General features: G+C 47.0%; 1 protein-coding gene across 7 annotated transcripts in view; it reads left to right on the plus strand.

Annotated features, from left to right (window-relative positions):
• LOC128341604 (uncharacterized) overlaps window positions 1–19362 on the plus strand; it is a 30290-nt gene extending 10928 nt beyond the window's left edge. For 5 of the 7 annotated variants that reach the window (XM_053287929.1, XM_053287931.1, XM_053287933.1 and 2 more), the window contains 3 exons: window positions 6611–6709; window positions 11405–11569; window positions 18103–19362. In XM_053287929.1, coding sequence (XP_053143904.1) covers window positions 6611–6709; window positions 11405–11569; window positions 18103–18249 — 411 coding nt within the window. In that variant the 3' untranslated portion in view covers window positions 18250–19362. Of the gene's footprint in view, window positions 1–5113; window positions 5497–6610; window positions 6710–11404; window positions 11570–18102 lie in introns of those variants that run through there. The other 2 variants (XM_053287935.1, XM_053287932.1) reach the window with 2 other exon arrangements.
• The last annotated feature ends 4122 nt before the right edge of the window (window positions 19363–23484 follow it).

Below are 23484 nucleotides of genomic sequence, written 5' to 3' on the forward strand. Positions count from 1 at the left end.
CTGGTTCTCTCTCAGACCTCATAGCAAGCCACACACGCCAACCCCTTTGGTGGACACAAAGAAAATAAGGAGCTGTGAATGTGGCCCCCGTCCCCCTCTTACATTGGACACTTTTAGAAAAGGCAATTCTTGCAGGTAGCAGGGAAAGATAAGGACTGGATGGCCTAAGGTAAATGTTGACATTTGGCAAAACAGGACAAGTCCATAGTGCTGAGGGCATATCTTGACATCCAGCATGCTTGCCCCACTGACCCCCACTGAGGAAACCACATGCAGGGCTTGTAGTCTTCCACAGTTTATAGAGCAGAAACTTAAGGGATGCCACTCTTCATTTTTGGAAATAAGAAGGGTTTTCGCTCTCATGATTGTGGTGTAGATGAATGAATCTGCAAAAGACTTCATTATTTAAGAGCAGAGCTGTAGGGCTTGCATAGCTACTGGCCCCTCCTTTATTGCCTCTGGTTACATTCCCCAGTTTATTGCAACAGTGGTGTCTTCCGCTTGATAGGGATGAGAGGCCTGGAAAGGCTCTCTGTCACTTAACAAAATGCTCACTCCATAAAATCAAGGTACCCCGTCTATGCTCACAAGAGTTAAATCCCTTAGTTTTATCTTATAATCTTCCATTCTTCTTTGGAATCTTGAAAGGTTGGGGGGACTTAGTGTATTTTCTAATTGAGATAATGTCATGATTAATCCAAAGCCTGTAGAATAACCCCCAAGGATTAATTTGGAGTAGCTGACATCTGTCTCATTCCTGATTCAGCCCGGAGGACTTTGATGCTGTGATGGGGGTTTCCTCAGGACAACCTTTCCCCAAGAAGTTGTGTTTGTCATGTAAATCTCTGGTGTAAGTTGAAAGGCTACCCTAGTGTAACCTCTGTTTTTGTCAGGCAACTCTGGGCCGAAATGAAATCAGATTTCACACTTCATAAAATCGGGCCAGAATTGGCCCAGTACTGTGCCTCCCAGAATGGCTGACTTGGAGCCATATATAAACAACAATCAATTCAAGTCATGTCAAGATGACATGATTGGATGGGTGGCTGACTGGCTGTGGTTGTTCCTGCTTGTTGCTGGAGTGAGTGCAACCATCCAATTGTGAGATTTCTCCATCTTTAGGGCTTTCAAAATTGATCGCTTTACTCTCCCGAGAACCTAAACTGAGTCACACAACATAGTGGCAGCATGAGATTTCAGCTGATATATAATTATTTTGTTATAAAAACATTTATATACTACTTGTCAACAAAAACAGTTCTCACAGTGGTTTACATTTCAAAAGGAATGAGAAAATGGTTTGCTGTCCCAAAGGGGCTCACGGTCTAAAGAGAGACAGAAGGGAGTCACCAGCCAGAAGGGAGATGACAACCACTGGAAGGGACTGTGTGCTGGGTTGAGTAGAGACAGTTACTCTTTCCCTGCTAAATATAAGAGAGTCGCCATTTGAAACGGTGCATCTTTGCCCAGTTAGCAGGGGTGTGTGTGTGTGTGTGTGTGTGTGTGTGTGTGTGTGTGTGTGTGTGTATAGAGAGAGAGAGAGAGAGAGAGTGTGTGTGTGTGTGTGTGTGTACACACACACACACATATATACACATGCTCAGATTGACTTGGATACAAGTAGCCTCTTGAAAACATACTGTTCTCATCCCCGAGCATGGGGAGGTGATCAATTGAAACCTTCAGCCAGGTAGTGAAACCTGGTGTTATCACACATCAGATGAACACATTTCTCTGTGTGTGTGTGTGTGTGTGTGTGTGTGTGTGTGTGAGAGAGAGAGAGGGGGGGGCGGGGAGGGGGAGGGGGAGGGGAGAGAGAGAGAATGTGGCTAACCACATGAGTGCAGGCTATAGTCAACCACTGTCACATCCAGTTAAAGGTACTGCACAATAAGTCTTGAAGTTACTGTATGGTTCCTGGTTTTTTGAATCCATGGTGATTCTGTGTTCACAGTGAATCGGGGGCTGGAGGCAGTGATGGGCTGGATGTAGGCTAATAAACTCAGATTGAGTCCAGGCAAGACAGGTGCTTCTGGTCAGTAGGAGAGCCAATTGAGAGGAGGGGATTCGACCGGTTCTGGATGGGGTTGCACTCCCCTCGAAAGAGCAGGTGTGCAGCTTGAGAGTATTGCTGGACCTGGCTCTGCTTTTGGAAGCTCAGGTGAAGGCAGTGGCCAAGGGTGCCTTTGCACAGCTTCAACTAGTGCTCCAGCTGCATCCCTTTCTCAAGAAGGCAGATCTGGCCAGTTACCCACACCTTAGTCACGTCATGGCTGGATTACTGTAACACACTCTACATGGGACTGCCCTGGAAGAATTCTCGGAAACTGCAGCTGGTGCAAAATGCGCCAGCTAGGATTTGATCTGGATGTGCCCACTGGAATGATATTACACCCATTTTGAAGGAGCTACATTGGCTGCAAATTTGTTTTTGAGCCCAGTTCATGGTGCTGGTTTTGACCTTTAAAGCCCGTCACAGTTTGGGCCCTAGATACCTGAGGGATCACCTGCTTCCAAGGGTGTCTGCCCACTTGGCAAGGTTAATGGAGGGGGCTCTGCTCCATATGCCGACAATGAGGGAGGCTCGTCTGTCATGCATGCAGTACAGGGCCTTCTCAGTTATTGCCCCCAGATTTTGGAATGCTCTCCAGTGGGCATCCGTTCCTCAGTCCTCATCACAATTTTTAGAAAGCAAGTGAAATCTTGTTTTTTTATTAAGGCTTTTTAATATGGTATTGATGCTGCTCTGTATTTTATGGTCATTGTGTGTTTTTTAAATCTTTTAATTAGATTTGTATTTTTATATTCCAACTTAATATTTTTGGTGTGTAACTGTTTTATGGACTTATATTGTTTTAAATGTTTTGTAAACCACCTTGAGATTGTTTTAATGAAAGGTTGTATAAAAATTCAACAATGAATCAATAAAGAATAGCCTGGTAAAACTAAAGGCCACATGACTCAATACCAGGTATCAGATAGTTTTGTGAATTGTAAAGAGGCAACACCTGAATCTTATTTGCTTGTGGCTCACCTTTCAAATCCCAGATTCAGTTTGCAGAGCTACAGGAAGCCAATCGTCTTGTTTTTATGGGCGATGGGATTAATTGGAAGACAATGGAGATCCTCTGTGCGATTGGCATGATGCCTCTTGTTCCAGTGGAAGCCTTCTCGCCAAGTGATGGCCATGTACTCTCAAGTTCTCTATAACAGGAACTGTCCTGTTATAGAAGTCTCTATAACTTCCCGCCCTCTTTCCTGTTATATGACGACAACAAATATGTATATAAATATAAATATTCTTCGTCATCGTTGTTGTATAACAGGAAAGCGGGGGGGGGGGTGGAAGGAGGGTGAAATGCAAAACTAGAACCCTTGTAGCCATTCAAGCTCATATCCTGCTTTTCATAAGACTGTGACTGATCTGCACTGGCCATGCTCCAACATGTATAATTGCAGGTTGCAGCCCTTTAACATGCTTCCTCCAAGACCCTCCTGCATTTCACCTAGATATCTTAGTTTTTGCAGGGTTTCACCAGAAGCTGTATTTGGGTCTATTTCAATTCTATTCCTGGCATTTGTAAATAATTAAATTTACTCACGCTTAGAGAACCACTATTTTGATGGTGGTTAGCCAGTGGTGCTACACCCTTTCAGGAGAGTGCATGATCAGTCTTTATATGGCGACTCCAGTCAGTGTGCTTTTCTCTACTATCTGGCATTTCTGCACCATTCTTGCTCTTACATCCTGTCATTTCCTCTTTATGGGGCTCCATTTCCCTTTGTGTTCTGTGCCCTTCTCGGGGTGCTGACTGATTAGTGACCCACTGAGTTCAAAAGGATTGAGACTGGGGCTTGGACTAAGACACCTTCAGTTGGGGGTAACCACCACTGTTAGCCCCCACCCCCACTCCCTGCCCCTGCTGTACTCAAAACACTCCTATCCAGAGGAAGCAGCCTATAGGCCTAGAAGGGACAACAAGAATGACCAGCTCAGGGAATGTCTGTAGATGATTCACTGCAATCTACAAGCAAGCTGCCTTGATCACTGCTCCCAGTGCTGTCATAATTCCTATGACAGGGAACCACAGCATGGAATATGGTGGTAATCATTTTACTACCAGCTGCAGTTAAATATAGAAATCGGCTATCAGTCAGTGGGGTAATAATTTTACTTCACGAGTTGCTAAATATAGAAATAGCATGCTAGGCAATGGTGATAATCTTACTGTCACTGCCTACGCTTGTAGTTAAATGTCCAAATAACCAAGGTGGTTATTATGCAAGTGTGTCAGTTCCATATATGAAGTGTTAGATTATACACCTTACGAGACGGAAAACATGACAAGAGGAAGAAGTTGTTGCCCTTTAGCTTGTTGCTCAGACATAAAGGCTATTCACACGACACAAGCCACCTGGGGCAACCAGCCTCCTGAGTCCTCTGCTCCCGGCTGCTCCAGAAAGTGGTAGCCCTGGTTTTTTTAACCCAGGATTTTACCAAGGTAAAACAAACCTGTGGTTGCACAATGGCCCCTGGGTAAATAGGCTTCCCTCCGGCCCACTGCTGTTTCTGGCAGTGAGCCAGGGGGAAGGAGCGGCCGCACCGAGCACGGCAACTGCTCTAATGAAAGCAGCGGCTGCACTTGTGCCACGGGGCATTCTGGGAATCCAGAGGAGGAAATCCTCCTGCTCCCAGCTTTTGCCTTCACCGTGCCGCTACTTTTGTGGGCGCATGGTGCGGCAAAGACAAAAACAATGACACCCGTCTGCCAGAAAAGGCAGGCAAGCTCCTGCTCCCCCTGCAGACCTCCCCAGCGGCAGTGTGGGACTGAGTGAATAACTTCATATACTTCTTTGTTCTTTGAATGCTGATTCTATCCTACAGCTAGTGGTAGCCATAGCCATAGGGGAGGGGGCTGTGGCGCAGTGGTAGAGCATCCACTTTGCAGGCAGAAGTTCCCAAGGTCAATTCCTAGCATCTCCAGGAAGGGCGGGGAATGACTTCTGTTGTATTCTGTCCAGTATCTTTTATGTTTTGTTGTTTAGAAGTTTGTCCCAGTGGGGATCCTGTAGAGAGTGTGGGAGGTGAAGTCAGGGAGGGAAAGGAGAAGGAGGAAATGGAGTTGTTTCTGAATAAAATCTTAGTTAAATCTCTATAAGATTACTTTGTCTTTGTGAGGGGAGAAGCAGCTCCTTTCTGATACCTTGGAGAGCTGTGGCCTGTCTGTGTAAACAATTCTGAGCTAATTGAACCAGTGGTCTGACTCAGTAGAAGAAAGCTTCCTATGTTTTTAGTAGGTGTAGTATTTAGAGAAGGATAAATATCCTTCTGCAACATTAACTATACTACCAAAGTTGGCACAACTGAAAGCTAATAGCTGCAGCAAACCAATGAATGATTTGGCCAAAGTGGCTGGTCCCCCACAAATTGTGTCTGTTTTCATTCATAAAACTTTCCAGCTGATGCTGTGTCATATGAACACACCAAAAGTGCAGGTAATCATGATCTGCACACACAGTTCTATAAAACATGGGCCTCTTGGCAGGGCTTTTCCTTGCCCCTTACACTCTGCCTAGAGGGAGGCCCATTTATTTATGTAAGCAGAAAGAGCCACCCTGAGGCACTACTTTCACAGATGCCTATTTTGACAAGTGCTGTATAGAGCAACAGCTCTCTCCCTCTGTTCCTTCCCAGCAAATGAGGCTCACTGCCTCCAAACCTGGAGGCTCATGACAAGTAGCCATTGACAGATCTATCTGACATGAATTTGCTTAATCTCTAGGTTATGTGGGAGAGCCAGAAGCTGGATGAGGGACTTCCTTTTTCAACAACAGCCCCATTTTTTTCATAAGATCATGTGCACCTCAGGGGGAGGGAAGGTTTTCTGAGCGGCTGGTTACTACAACTGACTTCTCCATTTGGGAAATAGTAAAATCTTCCCCTCGCTTACAGTTGACTTCTTACTTTCTTGTGTGTGACACCCACCAGCACTTGAATAGGAGTGCTGGTCTGGAGAGGACTAGGAGAGAAGAGCTGGTCTGGTAGCAAGCATGACTTGTCCCCTTAGCTAAGCAGGGTCTGCCCTGGCTGCATATGAAAGGGAGACTACCGTAGAAGTGTGAGCACTGTAAGATATTCCCTTCGGGGGATGGAGCCGCCACTCTGGGAAGAGCAGAAGGTTCCAAGTTCCCTCCCTGGCAGCATCTCCAAGATAGGGCTGAGAGAGATTCCTGCCTGCAACCTTGGAGAAGCCGCTGCCAGTCTGAGAAGACAATACTGAGCTAGATAGACCAATGGTCTGACTCAGTATATGGCAGCTTCCTATGAATACCCCTGGGTATGTTGGTGAATTACTTAAAAGTAGTTCCTATAAAGTCATTCCTCCCATTTATATCTCACCCTCCTCCAAGGAGCTCAGGTTGGGGTACATGAATGGGATCCCCCTAGCATTTGCTTACAACAACCCTATGAGGTAAGTTAAGCTGAGAGAAGGACAGGCCCAGGTCATTGAGCAAGTTTCATGGCTCAAGCAGCGATGATGAGCCCAGATCTCCCAAATCCAAGTTGGCCACTCTAACTTTTCATTTTCTCCTTCTCCCCATCATATAGGATTGTCCTCCTCCTTACTTCAGTAGCAACCAGAGGCTGGTGGGACCACAGTCTGGAACGCCACGCCTGGAGAGTGCTGCTGAAAATCCTGGCATACAGGTGAGAGGAGACCTTTTGGTAATGGGGTAAAACAGGGTTTCTTAACCTTGGGCCCCCAGATGTTGTTGGACTACAACTCCCATCAGCCACAAAGGCCATATCTGGGGATGATGGGAGTTGTAGTCCAACAACATCTGGGGGCCCAAGGTTAAGAAACCCTGAGGTAAAACATTTGTCAGAAGAGGCTTGATGGCAGAGGCCAGGAGACCAAAAGAGGGCTGTTAGAGAACTGGGTTGCTTAACTATTTGTTGGGGAAACTTTGGTGAGAGATTGTTTACATAGATGATCTTGTGAGGCAGATGAAATGGACTTTCTAGTTGATTCCTCTAACAATTTCAGGGCAGTGTATATATATGTGTGTGTGTGTGTGTGTGTGTGTGTGTGTGTGTGTATCTATATCTATCTATCTATCTATACACACACACACACACACACACTTATTCATTCATTCATTCATTCATTCATTCATTCATTTTACATTTTATATCCCGCTCTTCCTCCAAGGAGCCCAGAGCAGTGTACTACATACTTAGGTTTCTCCTCACAACAACCCTGTGAAGTAGGTTAGGCTGAGAGAGAAGTGACTGGCCCAGAGTCACCCAGCTAGTTTTATGGCTGAATGGGGATTTGAACTCAGGTCTCCCCGATCCTAGTCCAGCACTCTAGCCACTATACCATGCTGGCTCCTTTAGTGGTATTATTATTAGTGGTATTCATTTACTGCTTTTAAACAGAAATGTTCCCAAAGTAGTATACACAGAAAAAAGAATAATAGAAAAAATATGTTTCCATATTTCCCACCCCCACCCCAGGCTTTGATCCTCACAACAAGTTGGTGGCTCTAACAAAAGAGTTCAGTGGCTGACATGCTGAATAATGGTGCAGGTGTGCTTCTAACAAAAGCATGTGTGCAGTGTCACCCTACACATTTCCAAAGCGCAGGTGCGCTTGTACAAGAGCATGACAATTTTCGCCACTGTCCCTTTGTGGCTCATTGACCTGAGGAAACATGTCCCTGAGGGCTGCATCACCCTTAGGGACATATTTCCACTGTCAGAGCACTTCCAAGAAAGGGGAGGGTGGCAAAAATCACCATGCTTCTGCACAAGAGTGCCTGTGCCTCAGAAGCAGGGAGGTTACTGCTGTGCATGTGCTTTTGTTAGAAGCACACGGGCACTGTTATTCAGAATGTTGGCCACTGTCTGCATTGTGGAAGCTGGTTCCATCAACAGCAACAGAGAAATGGTTTTACTCTCTTGCAGTCTGTTCAATGGAAGGAAGGGACAGGGTAGTTGCACTGCCTTGCAGTCTGTACCCTTCAGTCAGAAGTAAATAGATTCTTCCCTTTTTTGAATATGTTACATTCTGAGAAGCCACAAAAACCTTGCAAAGTGGATTATTTTGCTGGCATTGCAGCTAACATTAGGAGGGTTTTTATAATGGTTCTTGAACAAATATTTCTGATTACGTCTGATTAATCAGATATAATGATGTCTATTTGTGTGTAGGCTTCTGGGTTTTCTGTTGCTGCAAATTATTAGGGGACTTTATTGATTGATTATTATTTGACAGCCAACCTACACATTCAGTTGAACTACAAAGTGACTTGACAACCAAGTTCCATTGAACCACAAGTCCTCGACTGTACCACTTCAGGCTACAAGTGGAAGATTGAATGTTTGAATCCCCCACCACATGCACATTGCGAACACACACAGGCACACACACTTCCATTCATACAGAAAGCTAGCAAGGGAGAAGGGTAACTGAGAATCCTTTATTTTGTAGGAGAGCACTCAAACATGTGATCTCCTGACCTGCAGTCTGAAGTGGTGCAATCCAGGCATAGGTTTGCCTTGTGACCCTGCAACATATGTAGACAGACTCCATGTTTCTCCTTTATTAGTGTTGGGGGAAAGCTACATAATGTAGATTATGTTTTTGTTTGGATTTTGAGAATCCCTTATTGAGATGTGATGGCAAATGGCCAATATATGCAAGTATATTGCAATATATGCATCCCTTTCCACAGCACTCACTTGCCCTGGATGGCATCAACAGTAACCATGTTCACGGTGGCTCTTTTCAGCAAGGAGCATGGTAACTGTACAGGGAGGAACAGTATGGCCATGCAGCTCCTTTATTTCCAGCTAGGATTTGGAGGGAGAGCAGCAGTGTGTATTAAAACAATGAGGCACATGTTGCTGAATGTCGGTGCCAAGGAGAGGACCCAACAACAAAAACAGCCTTTTGACTTTACTCTCTGCATTGTGTCTGTCAAATGAAGGGCCTCTTGTATATCCATTATGCCACCTAATGGTGCAGTGGGAAATGACTTGACTAGTAAGCCAGAGGTTGCTGGTTTGAATCCCCGCTGGTATTTTTCCCTATATTGGGCAGCAACGATATAGGAAGGTGCTGAAAGGCATCATCTCATACTGCGCAGGAGATGGCAATGGTAAACCCCTCCTGTATTCTGCCATAGACAACCACAGGGCTCTGTGGTCACCAGGAGTCAGCACTGACTCAACGGCACAACTTTAGTATACCCATTACTGCAGGGAGGGAGAAGGCTGCCACAGACGCACCATTTTGCAGTATGCTTGTGCCTAAATAATGCAGTTTGACACCCAGAGGGGAGCATTCCAAATCGCCTGCTCTGTGCATGAACTGGTGCCGGCTTTGCTTTCTTTTAAATAAGGCCTCTTCATGCCCACGTAGCACTCAGCGAGCCACACACCCAAGGGGGAGGTGTGCTTCCTGATTCCACAGCACGCACCAGCCTGTCAGTGCTTCTAGCAAATGCAGCAGAGGCTCTGTGGACACAGCACTATAGGAATTATGGGAGTCGGGTAGAGCTGAAGTGGTGCCTAGTATCGTTCACATGGAGCCTCTTCCACATTCATTAGAAGCATCAATGGACTGGTAAGTGATGCCAAACCAACAGCGCACATCCTTCTTGCACAGCTGATGGCGTGGTATGTGGACCAATGTTTTTAAGTGTACAGCTAAGACGTCTTAACTGTACAAAGTGTGCCATTGAGTCGGTGTCGACTCCTGGCACCCAGAGAGCCCTGTGGTTGTCTTTGGTAGAATACAGGAGGGGTTTACTATTGCCGTCTCCTGCACAGTATGAGATGATGTCTTTCAGCATCTTCCTATATCGCTGCTGCCTGATATAGTTGTCTGGGAAACATACCAGCGGGGATTCGAACCGGCAGCCTCAGGCTTGCTAGTCAAGTCACTTACCCGCTGTGCCATTAGGTGGCTCTTAACTGTATACCTAAAATGTAACGTGCGAGTGCAGTAAACAAACACATCTGTAAGCCACTGCATCCCGCAGCTTGCTAAGGAACTCCCTGAAGCTCCCTGTTGAGTGGCCAGTGGCAAACCTGGGTTTTCTCTCCATCTTGTGGGAGGAGGCGCTGACACGCAAATCTCATCCTTCCTTGCACAGACCATTGGGAAGCTTGGAATAATAGCCTCTTTGGGCCGCTGGCAGACCGCTTCAGCACTGAGACTAAATGGTTGGCCTTCCAAGCTACCTTGAATGCTCCCATGGAATCTTTAGGCCAACGTTGAGGATTGCATTGGACTTATGGGTGGGATTTGAAAGGGAGATTGCAAGAGAGTCACCTTAAACCTGACTCTGAACTTGGCTTAGTATCACAGTTGGGGCCGGTCCCTTCATGAGGCAAGGTGAGGCGGTCATCTCAGGTGCTGGATTTTGGGGGCACCAGCGGAGCAGCAAGATGCCCCCCTGCCCCCTCATCTGTCTCTATACCACCCACCACCACTCGAGCAGCTCACTGGCAAGTGGTGACACAGCCACTGCTCAGCAAAGCAGCCCCAAATGGTTCTTTTCCGCTGCCTCTTACACAGGGACATAGGAAGCTGCCTTCTACCAAGTCAGATAACTGGCATTCGTCCATCCTAGCTCAGTCCTGTCTACCCAGACTGGCAGTGGCTTCTCCATGGTTGCAGGCAGGAGTCGCTCTCAGCCCTATCTTGGAGATGCTGCCAGGGTGGGAGCTTGGAACCTTCTGCAGGCAAACGTGCAGGTGCTCTTCCCAGAGCGGCCCCATCCCCTTAGGGCAGTGGTTCCTAAACTGGGAGCCTCCAGATGTTGCTGAACTACAGCTCCCATCATCCCCAGCCACAGTTAATTGTAGCTAGGGCTGATGAGAGTTGTAGTTCAGCAACATATGGAGGCTCCCAGTTTGGGAACCACTGCCCTAAGGGGAATATCTTGCAGTGCTCACACATGTAGTCTCCTATTCAAAGGAAAACCAGGGTGGATGCTGCTTAGCCAAGGTGACAGTTCATGCTTGCTACGCCAAGACCAGCTCTCCTGCTAGTCTGATGCAAGGGAAGTAGGAGGGTTTGTGCCAGGCTAGGAGGAGGAGGCAGCGGGGGTGGGTGTTCATGGCTGTGTCTGCACACACATCTAGGGAAGCAGTGGCTCCTGCCAGCTTTGCCAACTAAAAAGAGGTGCACAGTGTGGGGAGGTGATATTTGGCATCCTACTTTATATACATGGAGGTTTGGGGCTACCAGTGAACCCAGTGTCAATGCTCTAGACACCCCTATCCAGCGTGGCAGCACACGGACTGTGGCAGAATGAATGGTGGGCACAAGGAGTGTCATGGAACCATGAAGTGACCTTTGTTTCTCTTCCGGGGGTGTTTATCCAGGGAGACGAACTATTCTGTGTTGGACCCCCCACCAGCTATCAGCTGCCGTCCTGGGAGGAGCCACGCCTGCCAAGTTACGAGAGTGTGCGGAAGAAGGACCGACAGCGGGAGATTCACCAGATGATTGCGGAAAGGTTCGGCTTGTGGGCCGAGGTCTCCCCAGAGGTGAGCAGCCTGCAGCAAGGCTCTTTGGAGATATCTTTGAAAAGTCCACCCAGCACCATCTAGATCAGGGGTGCCCAAGCTTGGTTCACCAAATGACGTTGGACTATAACTCATTTGCAGTTGGACTACAACTCATCATTGGCCCCCATGGTTGAAGGCTGGGGCTGATGGGAGTTGTAGTCCAACGCCATCTGGGGACTCAAGGTTGGGAACTCCTGATCTAGATGTCCAGAATTGTCCCATCTTTGAGGTTCATTTATAGAGCAGCTTGGCTCTGGCTCTCCTCCCGATGATATCTGAGGACTCTGCTCTATCTTCTCGATGGCTTTTTATCTCAGAAGAAGGGACACCGTGTTCCAGGAGACTTCAGTGCTAAGCTCCTTGTTTATATCCCTTCTGGTTAATGATTCATCGTCTGCCTTTTGAAAAGTAGCATTCCTGTCTTCTGCAAGGAGCCGAAACAAACGTGACGGCAGCCATGGATAAAATGCCTGCCCATGTAGACATTTGGCATGCACCCCTTCATGCCCCTAGTGTGTTAATTCTTCGTGCCAGTGGGCGAGTTCACATGGCAAGTGCCTTTAAATGCAATGGAGCCCAACAGGAACACTTACCGGGCCAAGGGATTGATCTGTGGCCTCTGTCACCGCTGTCCCAGACCAGGGCTGGCAGTAGCCTGTGCTTAAAACCTTGCAGGATGAGTGCCGGTCAGAGTAGATGGATTACTGGCTGCCAGTCAGAGTAGACCATCTTGGAATACTAATCTGATTAGCCCCCAGGGGTCATGGGGGCTGAAGTAGCCATAAGACGCTGGAGGACTGGCAACAGGCAAGAGCAGAGTGGGAGGGGGCTGAGATCCTTTCCCATCTCAAACCCACTTGCCCTGCCTTCCATTTAGTAGACTACGAGGATTGCTACGACTGGCCTGTGGGGTCTCCTCCAGCATATTATGGCTGCTGCAGCCCCTGTAACCCCTGCTGAGCACAGGAAGCTGCCTGATTTTGAGTCAGACGAGTAGCCCACGATGGTCTGCTCTGACTGGCAGTCATGCTGCAAAGTCTTAAGCGCAGGCCACTGCCAGCCCGGCTCCTTGGCTTTAGAGGTGCCTGGGATGGGAGCTGGGGTTTCCTGCATGCAAGGATGCATTTAAAGAGAGCTTGGCTTTCTTCCCGAGCTTGTGCCTCCCCTCATGTTGCAAGGTATGCTCACATCTAGATTTCCTAAGTCCATGACTTGGTTCGCGTCACTGATAACGGCCGACCCACTGCAGACTCGAGGTGTGAGGAAGTGCCATGAAACCGTCCCAGTTGTGTGGCATGGCCTCCAGACCCAAGAGCAAACTGCTCTACAAACAAACCTCACCAATGGGACCCCTCTAGACATCTAAGTCAGCGTTCACTGCTGCCAGCTGGAATAGATAGAGAAAGGCTCTTGGGTGCTTCTCTGCTTTAGTGCCGTCTTACGGTTGTGCTCGGTTTGATTTGCATCATAGCTGTAAAGATGAAACACGCTAAAGATGAAAACACGCTTGGGTGGCCTCTGTGTCAATGGAACTGGCTTTCAAATGACGTGGCCGAGATTGCAAAGCAAGAGTCTTTCTATACTACCAACATAAACCAATTCTGAGCCTGTGTTACTGTCGTAGCTCCTAAACAAAGGATGCTGGGAGCTGCGGACAGTGAGGGATCTGTTTCAGAATTTGCACAAGCTGCTTCTCCCAGAGTTCTTTGAGGAAAGCCATGACAAGATGGAGAGAGATTCTTCTCAGAGACTTGGAGGTGGTATGATGGAGGCATTCTTGTCTGTATGCACTCATCCCACTGTAATCTCTATTCGCAGACTTGGTAGTGCTTCAAAAATGTGCAAAGGTGGTTTGATCAGAGATGACTGTGAGACAAAACCAATTAGAATGTGCACCATGGCAAACTGGGCTTCTTCTCCAACTCCATTCAGTTCTTAAAAACTACAGCCACAGTTTAAACAGGTCTGAGGCCCTGCTAAAATTCATAGTGAAAAGAGTAAGAGTGGAAAAACAAGTGATCTTGTTGAATGGATGCCAACATTTCTGACAAAACCCAGTTAGAGCAGCATGTTACATGAACCAGCACTGATTCCACCTCTAAGGCTATCTTATGTACACTTAAAGTAAAGTGTGCCATCAAATCGATTTGGCATCGTGGTGCCCACAGAGGCTTGTGGTTTTCTTTTGGTAGAATATTTATTATTATTATTATTATTATTATTATTATTCGATTTCTATACCGCCCTTCCAAAAATGGCTCAGGGCGGTTTACATAGAGAAATAATAAATAAATAAGATGGATCCCTGTCCCCAAAGGGCTCACAATCTAAAAGAAACGTAAGATACACACCAGCAACAGTCACTGGAAGTACTGTGCTGGGGGTGGACAGGGCCAGTTACTCTCCCCCTGCTAAATAAAGAGAATCACCACGGTAAAAGGTGCCTCTTTGCCAAGTTAGCAGGGTGGGGTTTACCATTGCCTCCTCCCACGCAGTATGAGATGATGCCTTTCAGCATCTTCCTATATAACTGCTGCCCGATATAGGTGTTTCCCTGGGAAACATACCAGTGGGGATTCAAACCAGCAACCCTTTGCTTGTTAGTCATTCATTTCCCACTTAAGGTTATGTACACTTACCTGGGAGTAAATATGATTGTACTCAGTAGGCCTTACTGCTGAGTAGACAGTTGTAGGATTGGGCTACATGTCTGTTTTGGGATAAAACCAAAATTGGAAAGATCTTAGAGGTGTATCGATTCCTCTCGTGGTTCTCATGGCCTTGAGCCTTGCAACTGGTATATCAAGGAGCAACAGCTGTAGTCAGCACTTAGCACCACTTGCAGTTTATATTGCACTCGTAAAGTCCTTTCTGCAGATAGGTGAACCCTCGTAACCACCCATGGCCTAGATAAGGGGAGGCCCAGAGGGGATAAGCAGGAGGAATGCCTTGGAATGCACGTTATGACTGGAGAGGTGCCTGGCTTCAGGTCTTTGTACTCCAATCACCCATCTGCCCTCACACACAGTATTCATGACAGTCACAGTATTGTTTCCCTTCCCTGCAATGTGAGATTTACTTTCCCTGGCCTCGAAAAGGGGAGAAAGCTCAAAGGCCTCAAAATGCCCCAGGGAGAAGTGTGGAATGGGAGGGCTTGCTTGGCTGATGAAAGCTGGAGGCCTGATCCTTTGCCATGGAGAGACAAGTGATAAGCCTCTAGGACAGGACAGGCTGCTACAGAAAAATAGGTAATTAAAGGTGCAGCAAAGAATATCCCCCCCAAGTCAGGCAGGCAGATAACACTGGCTGTTTTTACATAGCCAGCACCAGCCCTCGGGGAAGCAGGTTTTTTAAAATGCAAGAAGCAAGCACTGTCTGAAAAGAAGCATTCTCGCTCCCATTGGAAAGAATGGCTCTGCTCAGATCACGCCTGCTGTGACATGTGGGTGCATCTTCTAAAAACAATGAAAGTATGCTTCTTGCTTCAGAGCTGCTGTTCTCTCCCACATGCCGCTTTAATTGATTTCTCATTATTATTGGCTGACACAATGAGGAAAATTATTCAAAGTAGTCCCATTGAAACTGGAAGGATAAATTAGGCATTGTGTAGACACACACACACACACACACACACACACACACACACACACACACACACACACGGAGAAGGGGAAAGGGAACCTTAAGTAACCCACACCCTGCTCAGTGTCCATTCCCCACCTGTCCACATGCTTATTGGAAGCAAGCCCAGGGCCAGCTGGAGCCGGTGCATGTGTGTGTTTTCCATTCCTGCAATTTCAGTGTTTAAGTCATCTGGCTTTATCTTGTTAAACATACTTTTGACCTACAGATACCTGTAGATACAGATACCTACCCATATAGTCTGGATGCATGTTTTCTCCTTTGTCCCTGTGACTTCCTGCTGCATGGTCTGCAACGCAATCTTGTGTGTGTTTACTTGGGAGTGAGTTCCACTGGGGCTTACTTCCAAGTAAGCGTGCCTAGGATTGCAAACTTAAATCGGTTAGACGCACGGCTAAGGCACATCAAATGTCAAGCAGTGTGGGGTTGCTGTGCTTTCCAGGAATTGTGCCGAAGATGTTGGGAGGTGCAGCATTTCTTATCCCTGTGTGAAGCTAGACGTGTCCAAATTTCCTCTTCTACCAAACTCTGGAAAAGCAGAAGAGCCGTATAAATAAGAAAAACCACAGTTTGGTCACCTTACTCAGTGCAAGTGTGGCAAAGTCTACCTGTTCTAAGGCGGGATGGGAGGTTAGGGGGGAAATGGAAACTATTTCCAGAGAAGGAAGAATGCACACAGCTATTGGACACATTCTGGAGTGATGAACTTGGATTTGCTACCAAATGTACCCTCAAACAAGGGAGCCACAGTGAAGCCTGGCTCTGACAAATGTGCCTGAAATGATATTATGTGCCCTTTCTCACGATCTGTAAGAAGGGCTAGAAGAGGCAAGTGTAGGAAGCCTCAGAGCTTACCTCCCCCGCAAACTATCCTCTCCTTCTTGTTGGGTGGGCAGATCAACCGTCCAGACAATTGCCAGCTTCTGCCAGCAGCAGGGAAGTTCGGAGGCCGGGAGGCCCCCAGAATGTCCATAATACACCGCGCAAGTGTGCATTACGAGGAGTCTTTCAAAGCCAGCTGGGAGGCTGCTGGTCTATGGGTGCTGCATGGAGCTACATGGCATCGACACAATCAGCCTGGGCTAATGGCACATTTGCGCCCTTAACCTGGGCTGACAGCCTTGCGGGTTTGCCATTGGGCGCTATGCGGCTCCCGGCGGTTCTCATGCACAGGCAAAACTTGGGCGTGAGAACAGCCTCTCTATGTGCTTGCTGCATCCACACTTCACATCTTTCTCTGCACACTTAAAAAATCTTAGGTGTGCACCTAGAAGTGTTAAGTGCAAAGCAGCTCACAGAGGGAAGCAGGCTCGTGTTCCAACACAGAACGGTTCCTTTCAAGGAAGGTTGTGATTTCACTGTTTGAACCTGGAGAGAAGCAGCTTTAGCCAATTTCTAACCCCCATGAATTCGTTTACTTGCTAATTTGCTGATTATCCCCCGTGCAAGAGCAAACACATGAGCCGAGGCAAAGTAGATAGAAAGCTGCTGCACTTCACAGTGAAACCCGATCGGCAACTGCTCTGAATTGCCATGACCTCTGCAGACAGGAGAGCAATTTTTTGTTAAGTGCCAGTTGCTTCCAACCAGCCGCATCTGTAAGCTCCAGGATATTTTGAGAGTTGGGAGGGAACTGAAAGAAGAATGGCTTTTAGGCAGCCCCAGGGTGCAAGATAGACTGACATGAGAGGATCTGAAATGGCATTTTCTTATACACCGAAGCATTTCCCTGGTGGATTTGTTTTATCGGTTGGATGTCAGATATTATCTTCTATGATGGCAGCTATTGTCCTGTGTCAATGCTCAGTTCAGCGTTTGTGCCTTGGGCATTATTATTATTATTATTATTATTATTATTATTATTAGATTTCTATATCGCCCTTCCAAAAATGGCTTAGGGTGGTTTACACAGAGAAATAATAAATGAATAAGATGGCTCCCTGTCCTCCAAGGGCTCACAATCTAAAAAGAAACACAAGATAGACACCAGCAACAGTCACTGGAGGTACTGTGCTGGGGGTGGATAGGGCCAGTTTTGTACAAGGGCCTACACATTGCTTTTGCACAAGGGCCTACACATGTATAGAGCCCTACAGAACCATCTTGAACAGCACATCTGGTTGGGTGCATATGCTGGCATTGGTCTGACATGTTTAATCAAGCCAGAATGTATATGAACATCGTGAAGCTCTCTTGTATGGAGCCAGACCATTGGTCCGTCTAGGTTAGGTGGCTGATGAAAAAAGAAAGAACCCAAATATATAATCTACTCAAACATCTTTTTTAAAATCAGAAATATAGGTGAGATTGTAAACTAAACAATACTGATCCACAGTCTATGACACCATCGAGGTTAGTACAGCATTCTCTGCACTGATAGAAGAGCTGGTCTTGTGGTAGCAAGCCTGACTTGTCCCCTTAGCTAAGCAGGGTCCGCCCTGGTTGCATATGAATGGGAGCACTGGAAGATATTCCCCTCAGGGGATGGAGCTGCTCTGGGAAGAGCAACGAGGTTCCAAGTTCCCTCCCTGGCATCTCCAAGATAGAGCTGAGAGAGATTCCTGTCTGCAACCTTGGAGAAGCCGCTGCCAGTCTGGGTAGACAATACTGAGCTAGATGGACCTATGGTCTGACTCAGTATACGGCAGCTTCCTGTGTTCCTGTGACTAGCAGCAGATTTCCAGGCGTCCCACCCGGGGTCTTTTCCCAGCCTCACTTGGAGAGGCTGGCTATTGAACCTAGGCTCCTCTGCATGCAAAGCATGGGCTCTACCCCCGAAGTGCAGTCCTGACCCTCAAACATTTGGGCATGGGAGGGGAGATGCATTTGTGAGGAGGCATAATGGGTATGTTCTTCTCCTTCTTCCACAGTTACCGCCACCCTACGAGCAGGCCCTGAGGTATCCTGCAGCTTTGTCAGGCAATGGAGCAGGTTCAGAGTTATCAGCCAGGCAAAGCTTGCCGGACATGCTCCAAGCTTCGCCAACGTACCAGCCTCATAGAAATACATCCGTATAGACTGAAAGCCAGCCCCCCAACCTGTGTCTGTGACAAGGGCAGAATGTTCAAGATGGATTGCTTTCCCATGGTGCCGCCCGCCATGCCCTTTTGCTGCTGCTGCTGCTGCAGTAGTAGCTGAACAAAACTCTCCAGGACATCACAAAGCCAGCTGAGTCCCCTGACTATTCTTGCAGCAGCCATAGTGGCACGCTGGAAGGTCTCTGTCCCCAGTGCCCTCTGGAATTAAGCCTGAGGATAGCGGGACCATGGAACAAATTAACTGGGGAAATGATGGCTTCTCACTTTTGAAGTATCGGAGGCTGGAGAAATTTCCGCCAGTAATGGACTAGATCTCGAGAACCCTGCCAATCACGGCTGAGGGCTGGACTCAGTGCCCTTAGGAATACCTTTTTGCCTAGGAATCTATAAGCCAAGTAGAAATACTACAGGAATTGGTGCCTGCTCCAACGGAACCAAGCCAGTGAGAGGATTCCCTTGTCATTTTAAAGACAGCAAGGCTTCCTAGCCAAAGAGTATCCTTGGAGGAAGCACAGGCACCTGTTCCATTTAATTAAAAAAACAAAACCACCTCTGTGAGGCCCCCAAGAGCAGCCAGACCTTCAAAGTATTAAGTCTCAAAAGCAGAATTTTTCTGTTGTCCTTTTGGTCATCTTAGAACTGTCTTCACCGATCAGGGACTGGGGTTTTGAGTGAGAATGAATGTATTTTGCCCTCCAGCTGATTCCATCAACCCACTCCTATGTGCTCCTTAGAAACATTCCAATGGGATTTATTTTTCCAAACAATGTGGGACAGTTTTGAAAGTCCAAACAAGATAAAGGCTTCAGCAGAGGACAAGATTGGGAGCCTTTGCAGAGAACTCAAGTCCAGGAGTGCAAACAGAGTTAACAGCCTAAGCCTTAGGGTCAACCCACATAGCTGAGAAAGGTTTACAGGCAGAGACAAGGAGGTCTCCCCCAGGAGGGGAGGGAGATAGTGATCGCCTTCTTTGTTTACTCCCATTGTTTACACAGCTCGAATGTTCGTCACTGTTCGTCACTTGAAGCTCAGACAATCTTATTAACAAGCTTAACTCTGGTTTTCTTTTTAATATATATATTTGACAAACAAGCTTTTAAAATGTTGTTCCTAATAGCATCGTCTAACACTAAAAATCTGATCAGGAAATGTCTGGGGCTTGCTCTCTGATTCAACATAGTGAGTTAACAAAAGCCTTTTCAAGGGGTGTTCACCAAGCTATCAAGGTCTGGCTGTAGAACAGAATTTTCAGAGGCCATCAGCAAGCTAAACAGACTCTGCCTGACTTCGTAGTTGTGGTCAGACTTCCTCCAATGAGAACCACCACAGTTACAACACTAGAAGGTCATTCTCACAATCCAGGTAGGGCTGCTATGTTGAATCAGTCCTGATCCCAGTACTCCACGACAGGTTCGCTCAGGTTTCCCCCACTGGGCTAGTAGTGGGGTAAAAGGGGCACAAGTGCACCCTTCTACCCCACTCCCTACTGGGTGAAGGCTCGGCTGCACAAGCACCCAGCAGCAGGGGAATCCCCCCATGCACTACACTCTCCTGGGCTGATGCATTGTGGGATGCGAGGGGACTTCCTCCTCCAGCTCCCTGTTCTGCCGCTCACTGCAGTGAGTAGCAGAGCTGTAAGGGAAGGGCGATCGTGTGTGGAGAGGCAGGTGGGAGCCAGCTGCGCAGCCCACCCTGACCCTCCCCAACGAGGTGGTGTGAATGACCTTTAGATGTAGTGAAGAAATGGACAGCCAGGCCTAGCAATACCCTCTCTCTCCACCCCGACAGCAAGTTCCCCCCCTCCTCTCTTTAACCAGTTCAGCCACATTGGCACCACTGCTAACCAGTTAAGGCGAAGCAGGGCTTACCTTAAGTTTGACAGAGCCTCTACCTCAGCTATGCAAAAACATATCAAATTTACAATGAGAATATGCTATTTGAAGGAAGAAGTCACCGAATGTGCCATATTTATTCCAGCTGTAGATTTTAGGGCATCTCCTGATCGAAGCATGTGAGGGATTTTTAAAAACACATTTTGAGTTTGTGGTGTTTGTGTGTGTGTTTTAGCTTAGAAAAATGTTGACATGGGGAGGACATAATTGAGTCTTATAAAATTACATATGGTGTGGAGAAACTGGATAGAGGGAAGCTTTTCTTCCATAACACTAGAATCCACAGTCTTCTTGAAATTGACTGCCAGGAGATTTAGGACAGACAAAAAGCAGTACTCCTTTGCACATCATTCATTTATGGGATTTTTTGCCACAAGAAGTGGTGGCTGTTAGCTTAGGTAGCTTTATGAAAGGTTAAACAAACGCATGGAGGAGGAGTCTATGGTTACCAGTCATAATGGCTGTACCCTGCCTCAACATTCAGAGGCAGTGTGGTCCTCAGTTCCAGTTGCTGAAGAGCAATGGTGGAAGTGGGCTGTTGCCTTCATCTCTTGCTTGTAGGGTTTCCAGAGGCATAGAAATAGGATGCTGGAGTAGGGGTTGGTTCAGATGAACAGTGGCCACTACACATGAGGAGGATGGGATTTTAGAGTGCATGCAGAGGGGTGATTTGGATGAACATGCCTCTCACACACATGCCAACAGCGCATTGGGACATCCTTTAGTAACAAGGACAGGCAAGCTCTCAGCGCAACCCCATCCTTCTCTGGTGTAGGGGCCACTATTCATCTAAACTGATCCTAGGTTGACCTTTGGTTTGGTCCAGTAGGCCTTATATGATCTTATGTTTAACTGAGGGAAAGGGTTGTGGGTCCACATGTCCAAGGTTAACCTCTAGTTGTTTAATTGCAATTATAAGAGAGGCAGCATCAGGTCTGCCCCAGCCCTCAGTAGAAGGAACACTCCTGGTTTCCTGTACATTAAAATACATACACACACTCACCATACTTGCCCTTGTCTGTCAGCCAAAATTTTTTTAAAATGAAAAAAGCTAGGGTTTTCCATGTGTTATCATGGGACTCGCATGATTTATGGACCCTCAGGTTTCCCCACACCTGAAAACCAAAACGCAAGCAGCTGACAGCGGAGATCCAAAAGACAGCACTGGATGAAAATATATAAGACGGAGAAGAGGTAACAGTAAACTGGCAGACTAATTATGTATGGTGCAGAGGAACATGAATGGCCAATCTGTGGCACAAGAAACTGGCTGTGGATAAGAACAAAATGGCCAATGAGCTTAACTCTAGCACAAAATAAGACCAGCAGCCTTGGCTGCCCCTCCTTTGCATGCTACTAGATGCTCCCTGGCTCAGGAGGCTATAAAGCAAAAAGCACACCAAGAGGCTGGGGCTGTGTAGCTACTGTTGCTAGCAGTAGAGCAGGGCTGCACAACATTGCCCTGCCAGCTCTTACTTGACCACAACTCCGATCATCCCCAACTATTGGCCACTATGTCTGGGGATGACAGAGTTGTAGTCCAATAACAGCTGAAGGGCCGAAGTGGCATAGCTCTGCACTAGAGGCACTCTCATTTATAGGTAGGGTTTGATTTGTGGCGCTCGTGTCATGGAGGTTGCCCACTCTTCCTGAATGTCAAGGAAATTAAGGCCGTACAAAGTCTTGGTGGCCGATTCAGTTCAGGGGAGTTGCAGCCACTGAAACTTCTGTTGTGAACTGAACTGGCATACCACCATTCTGAATCAAAGCAACAATGGCAACCGAACCAGGCCAAATCTCCTCTGAAGCAATTCACCCACTTTGGGCCCTCTCTTCCATCTCACCACCTGGTACTTACTGGGCATGGGCAGGAGACAAGCTGGCTCTTATTTTTTAATCCAAGTGCAACAAGATGACATCTTCTGCGATATCATTTAAACAGACTCCTGGAAGTGGTATTTTCCCCTGAAATCTTGGGAAAGGCACAGGGTTTCCTGGGAATTGTTGGGTCTCAGATGTACCCCTAGAAGAGGCTATAGCTGCCAGGAAATTCTGCACCTTTCCCAGGACTGCAGGGCAGAAATGCCACTTCCAGGAGTCCTTTTAAAATGATGCCATGGGACAGGCTGCTATCTTGCTACACTAGGATGAAAATAAAGCCAGCCTGCCTCCTTGCTCTGCCCAGGGAGTACCATACAGGAGCTGAGAAAGGACTGCAGCTTCAGCTCCAAATGGAAGCTTCGGTTCCAAGTTCAGCTGAAGCAAAGAGGGACCTCCCCCTGCAGCTCCAAATCAAATCAGGGAAGCCCTGAAATGAAGCAGGGCTGCTTCACCCAACCCTAAAGGGAACCCTAAAGCCATAGACACAAAATGGCAGGTCAACCAGAGGTCAATAGAGCCTCTGTGCAAAAGCACATCAAATGTAGCATCAGAATGTAGCATCAGAAAAGCCACCAAATTTGCAACATTTATTCCAGCTGCAGAATTTGGGAAGTTTCCCAATTGAATATGAGAAATTCTGGAATTTCTAAGAATAAAGCTTGGGATTCTCCCCCTACATCCCACCCAATCTGATTTTGTTCATTAAAGTTGCTGGTAGTTTTTCCTGCCCCTAAAGGTGACTTTCGATATTGCAATGATGAAGTCTGAATGCTTCTGGATTTTTAAAAAGGTCCCCTCATCCTGAGCAGATCTGAGCTTGCTAGACGCCCCCTAGTTTAACGCGATAGCCCTATCGGCACATTATGTCCAACACTCATACAATCTGTGTACAGGGTACACAGGTACAGTTATTCGCTTGCTACGTTGAATGCAGATACAGCAGTCGATATCTTATCTGTACCATGCATTTGAGAGACCTGTACCCAGGTTCACTTTTAAAATGCATGCAGGTGCAGTCATTCACACAAAAACTTTACACTTGCACAACATGTCTATATAGGGCTTATGGGTTTCAGCAAGACAGCGTCAACTGAGTAGGCACCTTCTGCTAACCTGGCTCTTCTCTACATCACACAATTGACATCAACATCACAGAAATGTCTTTACAATTCTGCAAACAATTCTGTTATGACAGCATGTGCACACTGTGTGCACATCTTATATGTGGAAAATAAGGATGAATACTGCATGATCAGATGCACAAACATCCTCTGATTTCAAACAGACACACATTATCCAAGCTACGCTGGGACTGACAATTTAACCCTACTCTTCAAGTGTTCTCATGATGGTAGAACCCCCACCTTTCACCCAAGAACAAGACAGGAACACTGGTCAGAAATGGTCCTGCAGACATGAAAAATGCTGACACTGCTCTTAA

Source organism: Hemicordylus capensis, chromosome 2 (assembly GCF_027244095.1).
Source record: "Hemicordylus capensis ecotype Gifberg chromosome 2, rHemCap1.1.pri, whole genome shotgun sequence".
Classification (NCBI taxonomy): Eukaryota; Metazoa; Chordata; class Lepidosauria; order Squamata; family Cordylidae; genus Hemicordylus; species Hemicordylus capensis.